The 13,745-nt window shown below is 37.6% G+C and overlaps 1 protein-coding gene across 1 annotated transcript in view; it reads right to left on the bottom strand.

Moving 5' to 3' along the window:
- dnah7 (dynein, axonemal, heavy chain 7) overlaps positions 1–13,745 on the bottom strand; it is a gene marked incomplete at its 3' end in the record, with an annotated part of 74,158 nt that overhangs the window by 12,653 nt on the left and 47,760 nt on the right. The window contains exons 42-54 of the mRNA XM_079428839.1: positions 11,890–12,119; positions 11,402–11,732; positions 10,553–10,899; positions 10,287–10,467; positions 8,433–8,618; positions 6,703–6,866; positions 5,918–6,072; positions 4,938–5,128; positions 3,494–3,627; positions 2,944–3,279; positions 1,321–1,447; positions 535–729; positions 324–416 (exon numbers count right to left, since the gene is read on the bottom strand). Coding sequence (XP_079284965.1) covers positions 324–416; positions 535–729; positions 1,321–1,447; positions 2,944–3,279; positions 3,494–3,627; positions 4,938–5,128; positions 5,918–6,072; positions 6,703–6,866; positions 8,433–8,618; positions 10,287–10,467; positions 10,553–10,899; positions 11,402–11,732; positions 11,890–12,119 — 2,670 coding nt within the window. The remainder of the gene's footprint in view (positions 1–323; positions 417–534; positions 730–1,320; positions 1,448–2,943; positions 3,280–3,493; positions 3,628–4,937; positions 5,129–5,917; positions 6,073–6,702; positions 6,867–8,432; positions 8,619–10,286; positions 10,468–10,552; positions 10,900–11,401; positions 11,733–11,889; positions 12,120–13,745) is intronic.

Genomic DNA, 13,745 nt, shown 5'->3' with positions numbered 1-13,745 from the left:
ATCCTTCAGAAATCATTTTAATATGCTTATTTCTTGCTCAAGAAACCGCTCTTATTGTGCTGTTCTTTTTCTGGAAATTGTACATTACATTGCATTTTTTCAGGTTTCTTTAATGAATAGAAATCTTTTGTATCATTACGTCTTTACTTTCATGTTTGATCAACCTAATGCAAATGTTACTGACCTCAAACTTTTGAATGGCTGCGTATAAGTCTTTCTGATGTATAATTAGTTAATAATTCAATTTTAGACAGAATTCCAGACCGTTTTATTTCCTGATCCAATCCAAGGTGTATTAGTAAACTCAATAGAAAGATCCTTACCTTGTCTGGCCGTAAGCATCTTATAACCAGCATCCTCTGGAACTGTCCTAGTTTCTCTTGCCACTCTGAAGGGAAAGCAGTGTGGTGGGGGTCCTGCAGAACACACACACAGACCATAAAATGAAAAATCTGGTGTTCCTTTCATACCTCCCCTGTCCATTTCACACTGCTGAGCAGGAAAGAAATAGTGTGTGCTTAGTCTCAATGGCACCTTGCTATCGTAAACCTCTTTCCAGCCCTCCCGGAGTCGAGCCAGGTCTTTCCGCAGGCCTTTAAACCGCTCCATCTCATCCAATCGACAGATCTCATCCCAGGATGTCTTAGGTAGCCAGGTGCAGGGGTTCGAATGGGGGTTATCCAGACCCACACCGCCTGTCAGGAGAAAACGCCATTCCTTCTCATCCACCTGAAAGAGAAAGGAACAGAATGTGGTAAGAGAAAATTGTTCATGCATAATGTAATTCAGTTATATCTGCAATGAAAATTCTCCTTCACTTAGTTTCGACACAGTTTGTTTTTCCGCAGTTGTGCTTGACTAAATATGCAACTCAAAAGAACAAAGCAACAGTGAATGAGTCTGAAAGTTGCCACCAGAAAAGCCGCAGTCTATGAAAATAAATGTACTGGTGCATCGCCCTCACACCACTTGATTCAGGAGCTGACAAAACTACTGACAGGACAATAAATGAATGATAGACACTTGCAACTTGTGCAACAGCTCAGGCACGGAGAGCCAGTGTGAAGAACACATTATAAATCACTTAAACTTCGATTAAACCGGTTAAACTTGTGTTTATGTGGACGAATGTTGCAGGATCATTTAAAACAGGGATGATATAAAGATTGTCAGACTGATGCATGCAAGTCATTAACCTTAAGAGACCTTGTGTGAGAGTAACCTCTTCATTATTACTATTATTTATCAGATGAAGTACTGTCTTGCCTTAGCTCATTGATTCAATAAATCAGCTGTGTGCGAGTGGAGATGGTTACTCACAAGCTTGTTGTGTTTGAGCAGGTTGACATTGAGGCAGAAGGAGAAGAGCAGTTTGTCCTTCTCAAACAAAGAGCGACATATGTTGACATAAAGAGAGTACGTAAAATGGTCCTTCAGAATCTGGAGTCTAAATACACAGAGAAAGCGTAGCAGAAATTGGTTCATTGAGAAGCATTTTGAAAGCATCTAAAGAAAATGTTAAGACAAAAATAGTTTGAGTGATCTGATGTACACTGAACCTTCACATTTTTAAGATTACTTCTAGATGTATAAGTATGTCTGGTATAACAGCTTTCCTAATGCATTCTATCATCAATGGAATATATCAATATCCTTATAGATTTTACATTTTATGATCATCATATTGGTGTCTATTGACTAGATGAGTGGTTCTAAACTTTTATTCCAAGGCCCCCTTCCAAGGCCTCCCATTTAAGTTAATATGTATCTCTGGTACTTCTGCTGTAATAAAAATAAATAAACACAAAAATATGTTGTTGGTTTCTATGTTTTTACATTTGATTTAAGATTATGTTAATTCACCTACCTATTCATTTTTATAACTAATATAAAAAATTTTCTGGTTATGACAAGCTTTAAAATACTGGGTAAAACTGTGAATAAAAAAAAATAAAAAATTCTTAACCATTAAATCACAAAAAAATGGAAATGTCATGGGTCCTCTGAATATTACTATGGACAGTGGGGTGCCCTGGAGTCAAAAAGGTTGAGAACCACTTCCTCAGTGGGTCCCGGCCACCAGGTTGAGAATCACTAAACTAAACATAGAAACTAAACAACTATTTTTTTTTTTTTTTGTAAATGCCACTTTAAATAAAAAACATTTATTTATATTTAACACAGTAAAGTATTAAATGAACACCTGCTGCTATAGTAGCAGAGTTTTAAAAGGCACTCTTTTAAGTTTTAGAGATCTGGTTTTGGTGTCTCTCCTCTAGAGAATTGGCACTGTGTTCTTTTAACCAGAGGATTCTGCCCAGGGCTGAAGTGTCATGGTATTCCCACAGCTCTCAGCTATCAAACTCACATCAGAAAGCCATACTGCCCTAGTAAGACAGTGCTGATGGTAAATAGTCATACAGGGAAACAATGTCTTCACATTCTTTTGTAAAAAAAACCTTCCCATGCTAGATATCCAGTAAACCACAGAACCCATGTAAGAGATAGTCTCTCTGGAAAATATAATGCCTTTAAATGGATAGTTCACTCAAAAGTGAATGTTCTGTCATCATTTGCTTAGAATCATGTTATTCCAAAACCTGTATGACCTTGTTTCTTCTGTGGAACACAAGATATTTTGAAGAATGTTTCAAGTGCTTAATGAAAATCAGCGGGGTACAAAACATCATTAGACCCCCAATGACTTTCAATGTATGGACAAAAAAAATTTCACATAAGAAAGAAGGTCACAGAAGTTTGGAATGACATTAGAATGTGTAAATTATGATAGACCTTTAATCTGAGTGAACTATCCTTTTAAGTGTCAGTGTGAGCTAGATATTCAAAGTGCCTTATAGCTGCAACTTTGACTTTTTAAAGCATGATAAAAAACATGAAATGTCCAATTACATAACAGACAATTAAATATAATATTTGTAGTACCTTTGTTCGAGAATGTCATTTTTTGGGGAATTATCAATGGAGAGGATGAAGAGGTTGATGAACCATGTTAGAGAGTACTGATACATGGGCTCGATGTTGGCCAGGTCAGCGATGGAGAAAAACAAAATAGCAGAGTGGACAGCGATGGGGGTGTAGCCCAAGCGTGTCTGATCAATCTTCCGCTCAGTAACCTCGGCAATGGCCTGTTTCTCAGAGATCTCATTGGCCAGAACCTTAGAAGATGAGAGGATCTGAACAGCAGTCTCATCTTCCAAAATGTTCCCTTCTGAGGCAGAGAGCACTTCTAAGATTTTATCCTCTATTTCTTTCAGCTGTCTACAAAGAAAAGAGAGAGAAAGTACATGGTTAAACACACACAAATGTATTATCCCTGTTCGTTTTTCTACATGACTGCACTGCATGCTGCTCTTTGCCCTCACTTCATAAGAAGATCATTATTTACCCGACTTGTCTTGCTTTTATACACAATATTTTAAGTGAGGAACTCACAGGACTAAACTGTCAGGTTAATTATGTTTTTGGGTGGTACCTCTTGTTCTCAGCCCCCTGTACGATGAGGGCTTGTTTCTCCTCTTCAAGGTCAGGTCTCTCTCTGGCCACCACAATGCCCAGCAGCTGGTCTTGCATCCCCTCTGGGGTGATCATGAAGTTCAACAGGGTCACCTGAACAGAACAGGAGCAAAACACTGAGAGTGCTGGAGGCGGCTGTTCTTAGAATCCTATTTTTAATGAGAACAGACCCTTGTGTTTAAGGCTTTTTTTCATAAGGCTTTGTGGATATGGCATAACCAACCACAGAACGTAAATGATATCCTCCAAGATTTTGTGACTGCTTGCTAATATCAGGCCTAATATGTCTCTGATTACTGGCAAAGACACATGTGAGTCTGCTGCGGTGCAACCCATTTTGTGGTATGAAGAATGGTCTTCCACTACAGTATCATTTGTTTTATCCTGTTGTGAACACTACATGCTCATCCTAAAAGGGAAATGATTTCTCAGGTTCATTAAGGAGTCTAGGTAGTTGTGAAGGAAACAGGTACAGAATCCATATATTTCAATTTTTTCCAAGCATCCAGACCAGCCTGACACAGTAACATTGACTAATGTGTTTAGGGCATGACTATTTGTCAGATTAAGGGAGTGTTCAGGAAACCACTTTGCAATTGCTTTTGGTGACCCTAGTGGCAACACACTTCCCATTTAATTTTAGCCACTGGTCATGTAGACTGACAAAGTTCAGCTGTAATACTTGTTTTCTATGTGCGTGTTTATGAGTTCATGATAGAATAGGCAGAATAGGATATGTTCTAATGGCATAGCTTTAAGTGTCATGACAATAAAACTGCATAATTAAAACTAATTTAAAGCAGAGTTTATGTAAAAGATTGATATGCTCTTAGCTCCTTTGAAAGAGACTATCAACCCTTTTAAATAGAGAAAGATTCACAGAATTTAACACTTAAGAATTAAATACCAACAGTATATTAAAATGATTTCTGAATAATTATGTGAAATTGAAGACTGAAGATAATGGCTGCTGAAAATTCTACTTTGCCATCAAAGGAATAAATTACATTTTAAAATACATTAAAATAGAAGGGTTATTTTAAATTGTAATAATATTTCACAATATTGCATTTTACAGTTTTTACTGTATTTTTGTTAAATAAATGCAGCCTTGTTGAGCATAAGTGACTTTTTTCAAAAACATTAAGAAATTCTATCAACCACAAACTTTTGAATGGTATCGTACATTCTGGTTCAGTGTGTAGAAATCTTGGTCTATTCATCCAGCCCACATAGACCTGTCAGTAAGCATGAGCTTAGCAGTGTTTGATTAATTGCATGTTTGATACAGTATGACTAACATCATGTTTTTATTTAGATGATAAATTATATATGACCTTGTTTAGAAGCAGAAAAATGTTTGAGTGTATCCATGTGTGACTTTACGAGTAAAGCAGACTCACCTTAACCGAGACCTCAGGTAAATAATGTGGATTTCGTAGCTTGGTTGTTATGTAAAACCGGAAATCTGGAGCATATTCAATAGTGGAATCGCCCAGCCGGATACAGACACTGCCACCCTGTTTAAAAGTCTGTTTCAGCAGCAGGGGCTCAAGTATGGGGTCCAGTTCTTCCCCAACATTTTCCAGCAACACTATAAAACATAAGAGATGAATGATTACAGTTAAACCAAACCGAAAATTACAATAAAACAACATAAAACAAAAAACAGAGATCTGCAGAAGCATTTATTTGACCTACTCAAAAAAAAAAAAAAAAAACAGGTAGTTGAAGTGGGAACTGAACGAGTGCAGCAGAAAAAAACAACAACAAAGAAATTAAAAAATAAACTCAATGCAACTCCTAGAGGAGAATGGTAAGAAAACAATGGCCTGCCTACGCAAGCTGCTTTTCATCCTAGAGCAGTACTGATGAGCAGGAGCTGAGGATGGAAGACACAGGCACCTTAGGCCAGATTACTCGGCTCATTTGAGTATCTCATGTTGCATTTTGAGTCTACCCCTGGGCCTTCTTTGCGAGTGTAAAATTAGACGAAAAAATTGTGTTTTCAGGCTTAATGTGTAATGTACAAGGCAACTATGTTGCTCCAGGGAAAGAGAGACAATGTGTGCATTTATCAACAGGTAACATTCACTGGTTTGGATCGGTGATTTGTGCTTGTTTTCCATGGTGGAGGGGGACCCCTGGGGAGGAATACTGGTATTGCACCCTGAGAATTTTTGTTGTTTTTTCTTCCTTCATTGATTTTTAAGTTTGATTTGATCAAAATGGGGGAAAAATGACTTGATTGTCAACCACACTGTTTGATAATGCCTGACAATGAGCAATATTAGAATTTTAGAGTATTATAAAAGTAAGCTTTAAGCATTAAGCATTTTCCGAATAATCATAATAACGTTTAAAAGCTGTCAGTATTTCTCACCTGGAGTGCCAAATTGGATGCAGTTTTCTAATGTGCGCACAAAGTCAGCATCACTGAGCTTGATGACGTGGAGACTGTTGGATTTCTCCATGTTCTTCAGCCACTTGTTAGCCTGGCCCTGAGGATCAATCATTAGGGGCCACCTCCTCGCATTACTGCAGGCAACAAGAAAATCTTAAGAATCCTTCACAAACAAGAGCTTCCTGGCCATGACAAATCATCTCCATCATTCAAAATGTCTAATAAGTCAGGTCATGTATTCAAGAATATCACAATATATTTCACTACTTTTACGGTATTCCTCTACCTGACAAGTCATTCAAAAGTCACTATTACTGGTAAATAGTAGTATTTAATAACAGTGTGTCTAAAAGTTGTATTTTCTGTATTAATCCATCACAGCAATACAGCCCATTACTAATCATTAATTATAATATACAATGAAAAAAAAAAACATCCTTTCGTCCAAACCTTGTATTAGACAGAGCTACCGAGCACAATTCTATATCTTCTAATCTAGTATGTGCTTTCTTTCAGTTTTAATTAAATAAGTGCAATCCAGTGTGAGAAGTTTGCTGCTGCGTTTTATCAAAACTGCATTTAGATGACGCTAGAAATAAGAAATCTCATAAAATATGAATATGGTTTGAAACTTTATGGCTTCAAAAACCTTAAACTTCCTAAAATTAAAACAACAAAAAAGTATTTCAAAATCAATATTTAATACAAATTGAAGTCTAAAACTGTCAAACTTAAAGGAAGAAATAATGGCAAAAAGCTCTCACGAGATGATGATTGCATTGTCAATGGAGAAACTGTCGGAAGGGAGGCCAGCAATAGTCCAGCTGCGGATTTTCACCGGCTCACCCAGGGAATTCATCAGTGACATGTTCTTGGAGCAGGGAATTCCTCTTGTCTTACACATGTCAATCCACTCCTCTGTAGCTCGCTGTAGATGTCAGACACAGAAACAGACACACGGCTCAAGAAAGACAACATGATCACAGCTGCTTTAGACAGTCTGATGCAGAAACAACCACTGGAAGGCGTACTGTGAAATGTAAGAAGTTTTAATCCTATTTGAAAACACAGATCCAACCTTATCTGTTAGTTTCAACCTAATACTGGTATTGTGGACAGAACTATTATCGTTTCGATATCTTTGTTTTCGGTTTAAATCTAATAAAAACTTACTGCACACAAAGGTAATAAGCTGTGTGTCATGTACCAGCACAAAAGCTTATATAAAAAGACCCTCTTCTGGGAGAAAAGATATTGCTTTCACAGAGGGGGAAATATTAAAGTGAAACTACTCCCTGTTCCCTGAGTGCTATTTCAAACTCACCATATAAATACCTGGTATTGTACAAAGTGTTTTCACTGAGTTCATTCATTTTTTTATGGACCCTGCTCTGCTGTTAAGAGTAACCAGCTGACAGGGGCAAATGTGTACAAATAGTAGCTATAGAAGGATATCAAAAACACTGTAATATAAACTGTACAGAATATGATGTTGAATTTCATTCATGTTACAGTGCTTAGACTCAAATGTAATGGAAAAGCAAACAAACCCTCATGGCTACTACTCCCATGTCTTTCAGTGTTAAGTATAGACTCTCTTCTACACTGTAAAATACTGCCATGATTTTGCAACATTTAGCTATATCTTTGTACAAAAAATATTACATTAACATTTTTACTATGAAATCAATGAGAAATAATTTTCTCGCTTACAGTACACAACCACGTTCTGCTGCATTGTGTGATCCCTGTTTGGGAAATACCCACAAGTCTTTGAAAAATGTATTAATACTTCACTATTTGGGGATATGTAGATATTATAAATAGTGTCACCATTATGGTCAGGTGATTAGTTTGCTCATTGACTAACAAATGCAAAACAAAACAAAATTTTGCTTAATATCTTAAATTTTACATATTTGTGTTTAAACAAACCAACAATTCAAAAGAAAAAATAAATAAACTAGTGCTGTCAAACGATTAATCACATCCAAAATAAATGGTTTTGTTTACATAATATATGTATTCTATTGTGTATATTTATTATGTATATATAAATACAAACACATGCATGTATATATTTAAGAAAAAATATGTTATGTTTATATATTAAATATATTATAAAATATAACAATATGAATATATAACTGTATAAACATACATATTTTCAAAATATATACTGTATGTGTGTGTATTTATATATACATCATAAACAAACATAGTACACATACTGTACATATATAATGTAAACAAAAACTTTTATTTGGATGGGATTAAACGTTTGACAGCACTAAAATAAACAAAAAGTCTAATTAAGGAGTTTAATATACTAGAATATATGTGTGAATACAAATGTATCAGCTCAATGACTTTCCACTTTTTAAAAAAAGATTTTAATTAGCCCCCTTTTTTAAATCTGTGAAGATATGAACAATGTGAGTTGATAAGCACATGGCTTGGCAGGAGAAATGGACTGTTTTATGAGTTGGCACACCTGTCTAAAACTGGAAGTAAAGGCACCCATATAGGCCACAATTGCAGCAGAGATGAGAATGTCTCCGGTGAGGTTGTTGTAGAGTTCACCTAAGTTATAGGCTGTCTCACTCCAGCGGGTCTTCTCTCCTCCTAACCCACCAATGAGCTGCTCTGCACGCTCTAATTTTTTACTGCACAACTCCACCTACAGAAAAAAAAAAAATAGAAAATGAGGAGACTAAAGGATGCATGGGAGAGGGGGAGATGTATAGTCAGTTACACAGACATGCATTACTGTTCAAGAGTTTGAGGTCAGTAAGGTTTTTAAAGTATACTTTTATTCAGCAAGGGCACAGTAATTTGATAGTAAAGACAAATGTGATGTTTCAAATAAATGCAGTTCTTTTAAACTTTCTATTCATCAGAGAACACTGAAATAAAATATTGAGAGCATCACAACTGTTTTCAACACTGATAATAATAATAAATGTTTCTTGAGCAGTAAATCAGCATATTAAAAATGGTTTCTGAAGGATCATGTGACACTAAAAACTGGAGTGAAAATGTGTACAATATTGACTAAAGGCCAGTTCTAATTATGTCACCATTTTATGATGTAATGCAGCATTTAACATAATTTAAAAACATGCTAAAACAGGTGTTGGCATCAAAGATACAGCAGGTTAAATGTGGCTGTCATCTGTATTCAGAGATAATCAACCATTCGCACAGTTTAGAAAAGGACGATCAGATATGACTGCATTTATATGAAACATTTGCGACCATAAATGAATGTTTACTACACAAACATCCTTCTAAATAAAGCATCTAATTGAATGTCTGATCCACTAGTGCAGGCCCTCTTTTATCATCACAGAAAAATGGATCTTTAAACCCACAGTTTGGCACCAGAGAAACACAGTCTTTGTTTGAAATGACAGAGTGAGCCTGCACAGCTACTACAGAGAGTGATGGGAGCTCAGCGCTTGGGCACGAAGCTGACAGCACAATCACTAAACAATACAAACATCTTATTCACTCCCTGTGATGGTACTTCACTAATTCTTTGTGACACAGCTGCATCTGGTAGCATGACACTTCATGCTCTTTGAGATGAATTCCTCCATAATTCCTGTTCTTTCTAACTCGTATCCCAAAGTGAGAAAACAATTTAAAAGAGACCGTTCCAGTGGAGCTTCAGGAACAGCATAACAGGTTTGCCTTAGTGCATTCAAGTGCCTTGATTCTGGCCATGCTTGAGAGAGCATGGCATAAACAATTTCTAACCTCCAATAGGGAAAACAGACAACCTGAATTACAAACATGGAGAAAAGGGGGAAAAAATAAGAAGGAACATGAAAGGATGTGAAATAGGGCAGAAAACGACAGAAGGGCCTAGGTGATGCTTGGTTTACCCAAACACGCGCTAAACTGACAGGCAGTCTCTACAGACAAATGAGAACACAGTGTGTGTGTGTGTGTGTGTGTGTGTGTGTGTGTGTGTGTGTGTGTGTGCGTGTGTGTGTGCGTGTGTGTGTGCGTGTGCATGTGCCCCTGTGTGTTTTGTGTGTGGGTTTAGAAACAAAGGCTTCACTCTTATAACTTCAAAGTTGGAACATAAAATGATCTGAAGGAAAGTAAACAGAAGAAAATGAAAACACTCTCTCAAGTCCTCTTGATGTAAAAACACAAACTAAAATCCTAAATAAAACAAACTTCCAACAAAGAGCGGACATTTTAACCGGGTTGGGCCGCACTGGAGTTCACAAAGAATGTCAACAGAAAAAAATAGTTGAACATAGTGTAATACACAAGCCTTCAGGAGAAGTAGCCCACTGTTTGTTGACTTTTGTGACTACTGTACTCTGCTTACCTGATTTTCAAGGTCAGCCTTTTTGTTCTTGTTGGCTTCCAGGGTCTCCTGTAGTTTGGCCAATTTGTCCTGGACCTCCTTCAAAGCAGCCTGTTTCTTCTGGAGGCTCTCCATGGCCACCTTCAGTTTCTCTTCTGCAAGTGCCAACTTCTCTTTCTTAGGGGCCACTACCTTTGCTACTCTGTGAAGGAAAAAAAGTTTACACCATGAAATGGCTCTTATTAATAAACATTTCTACACCTTTAGTTCGTTAAGCTATAACTCACTTATCGTAGGACTCCATGGCACAAACCCATTTACAGAGACCCTCTGCAGCAGCAGATGCCATGCGGATCTTCTCCGGAACAAAGTCTGGGTTGGTGATGTATTTGTTGCGGATGACGCTCATGTAGTTGGCTGGAATATTGTCTTTATTGTACTCATGAAGGCTCTGGAGAAACTTCATGTCTCCTAGCAGTTTTTTCGCTGGGGCCCAGAAGTCCTCCACTTTCTTGCCAGAACCTGAGGGGTCTGGGATACGGTCGGGTTTTATGCCTTTCAGGATGCAGATGGCTTCCATCACCAGCTTGACACCAGCTGGAGGATTCTTCATGGATTTAACCAATGTAATATCCTACAGAGTGTGACACAGATTGATTTATTGGATATTGGTGGTATGCAATAGTTTAAAAAGTATATAGTAAGAACATTCATCAAGTCACCAAGAGACACTGCTGGTGTTTATTACTTAAAGAGATTCACCCAAAAATGAGAATTCAGGTATTTGTTTACTCACACTTTTGTCATTGTAAAGCTGTATGACATTCTTTCTTTTGTGAAACACAAACGAAGATAATATGAAAACAAATTCTCAGTTTTTGTACATCCAGTAGAAGTCAATGGTCACCAAAACTGTTTGGTTACCAACATTTTTCAAAATGATCTTCTTTTGTGTTTCACGGCAAAAATAAAGTCATACAAGGAGATGTAGACTGAGTGAATGATGGCGGAATTTAACTCTCTAACTCAAGCTAGAAAGTTTTTCTTTGGCCAAAAACAATCTGAGAGCTCTTTGTTGCTATAAACATTTTGTATGCATCATAAATAATAATTAGTCAGTTGTAGTTTCCTCCAACCTGTGTGGTGAGAGTATCCAAAGCAGCCAATGCAGCTTCCAGAATGGGCACAGCAACCGCCAGATCGGCGTCACATTCATCTTTAATGGCCTTGGCAGCCATTGCCTGCTCATTAGCCTCTGCTTCATCCACACGGACCACTTTCTCTGTCTTGGACACCTCCACAGACTCTCGCTGGATGACCACCATCATCTCTTCAACCTCTTTACTGGCCACACGCAGCTGAGGCTGAAGGGCCTCGAGCTCTACCTGCATTGTGGACACCTGAGTAGCAGCCGATTCCAACTTCTCGAGACCAACCTCATAACGACTCTTTAGCTTCATGACCTCACTGAAACAACAGAAACCAATAACAACATCATTATCACTGGCATAAATAATGCTTATCATAGAAAGAGTTCACATGCCAAAATGTGACACAACCTAATTATTCAAACCTAATCAGTCAGTGATTCTAATGTAAAGCCTCTAATAGCGGGATGACTTACGCTCTTTTTCCCTGGATTAGATGCTTAAACATAGAGATGAGCTCCAAATAGGAGGTTGGTGTGACATAGTTGTAGCGTTGCAGCTCCGAAAGGAAACATGCAGAGAGATTGATGGTGGATGTGTGGAAGCTTTTGCACATGCTGATACAGCCTTCACGAGCAGTGTCTGTCATTTCAACGTCTTCCAAGAAACGAGATGCCACAGCCTGCAGCGCATCTTCTGGCCAGCTCTTTTGGAACATAATGATTCATTACTCTTTTAATTTTTTACTGTAACAATGCAACATTCAAATTAAACATTAAATAATTATTGAATCCGCCAAAACAATTAGTTTAAAACAAATGTTTAACATTTATATCACATTTTAAGAAGGTAAAGTCAATACAGAACCAGAGTTATTATTGTCATCTAAAACTAAAACCATAAGAAAATTACTTGAAATAAAATAAATGTTAACTGAAATAAAATCTAAGAAACTTCTTATATTTAACTTATTTTATCACATTCTCTGTACTAAATAATTAAAACTGTAATAATAAACTGAAGAAAAAAAAAATCTAATAAAAAAATGACATAAAATTACTAAAACTTTAAAGGGGTCATGAACTGCTTTAGTTGTTTTATTTTGCACTGTTCTCTGAGGTCCACTTATAATGTTATCAAGATTTTTACATTAAAAAAACATCAGTTATAAGCTATTATTTATTTAGAAGTAATAAGCTATTTTCTGTCCTGTTTTGACCCCCCTCATCAGAACACTCTGTTTGAATAGGCGTGGCAGATTGTAGACTCAGAAGTAAATGCCCACTGCTATGATTGGCTAACAGTTGTGTATGTTTCAAAACGTTTGTAATTGTATCAAACGATCTGTAAGAAGAGACAAAGCAACAGAGACCATGTAATGAAAACACTTACTCACACTTGTGTTGCGGCATTACTGTCAGATCCAATATAGCTGGCACAGCATTGTCTTTTAGTTTCAATCTATTTGAAAATCTCATGTTGAATTGAGCCTTGTTTGTAAACGAATCCCCAGTAAAATTAAGTGAACAAAGGACCAAGTTCTTACTGATGCGGTCTGGAACTTCATTAAAAATTAAGTTCATTCACTCTTTCCTAACGTTAGGATCAGAAGGAAGGCAACACAAACACTGTTTTTCTACAGCTTGGCACTGCACAGCGTCTTGTTGTATTCGGAGCCATTTTTATCATTTGGTGTCTGCATAGACCTGCGTGTAAAAACTACATGCACTCTCGTAAAAACCACACGCGTGAATCTGTGGGCAGGGCTAAACAGACAGGAGGTACTGATTATCCCCACTATATGATATTTTATTAACAAGGTTGGGAGGAGCGCGTCAGATACTTAGCCTAATTAACACAGGAAGTTCGCACTCAAGTTAATCAATGTACGGCTATAAATACAGCTGACATACCGCTGTTCATTTGACGGATAATCAGCAATCTTTTTCCACTACATCTCAGACTCAACGTGTCCCGTCCAAACAACGAGACCTATACTGAGGATTATTCGGATCCTCCGGCCAATCTGCCGGCCCCATGATCTGTCTTTCTCCACCAGACACGGCCGCCGAGCTCCAGTACTTTGCCGCGGCCGCTGCTCTCTGCTCGACGCCGAGGCTACCTCGCCTCCACTGGCGTCGCTTCCATCCTCTTATCATTCGGACGCAAATATCCGTGCCAACAATCCCTCCGATCGGAAAGAGGTTCGTATTGAAGCCTGAGGCAAACGCTGATCAATTCGGAGAGTAAACAAAGCGGATTTACACAATCTACTCTTCACCGCGTAAACCAACCTCACTCCTAAATCCACTCCAGCCGCCAAGGCGGCCAA

This window comes from Barbus barbus (assembly GCF_936440315.1).
Source record: "Barbus barbus genome assembly, chromosome: 11".
Taxonomy (NCBI): Eukaryota; Metazoa; Chordata; class Actinopteri; order Cypriniformes; family Cyprinidae; genus Barbus; species Barbus barbus.
This window is presented reverse-complemented; position numbering and strand designations above follow the sequence as displayed.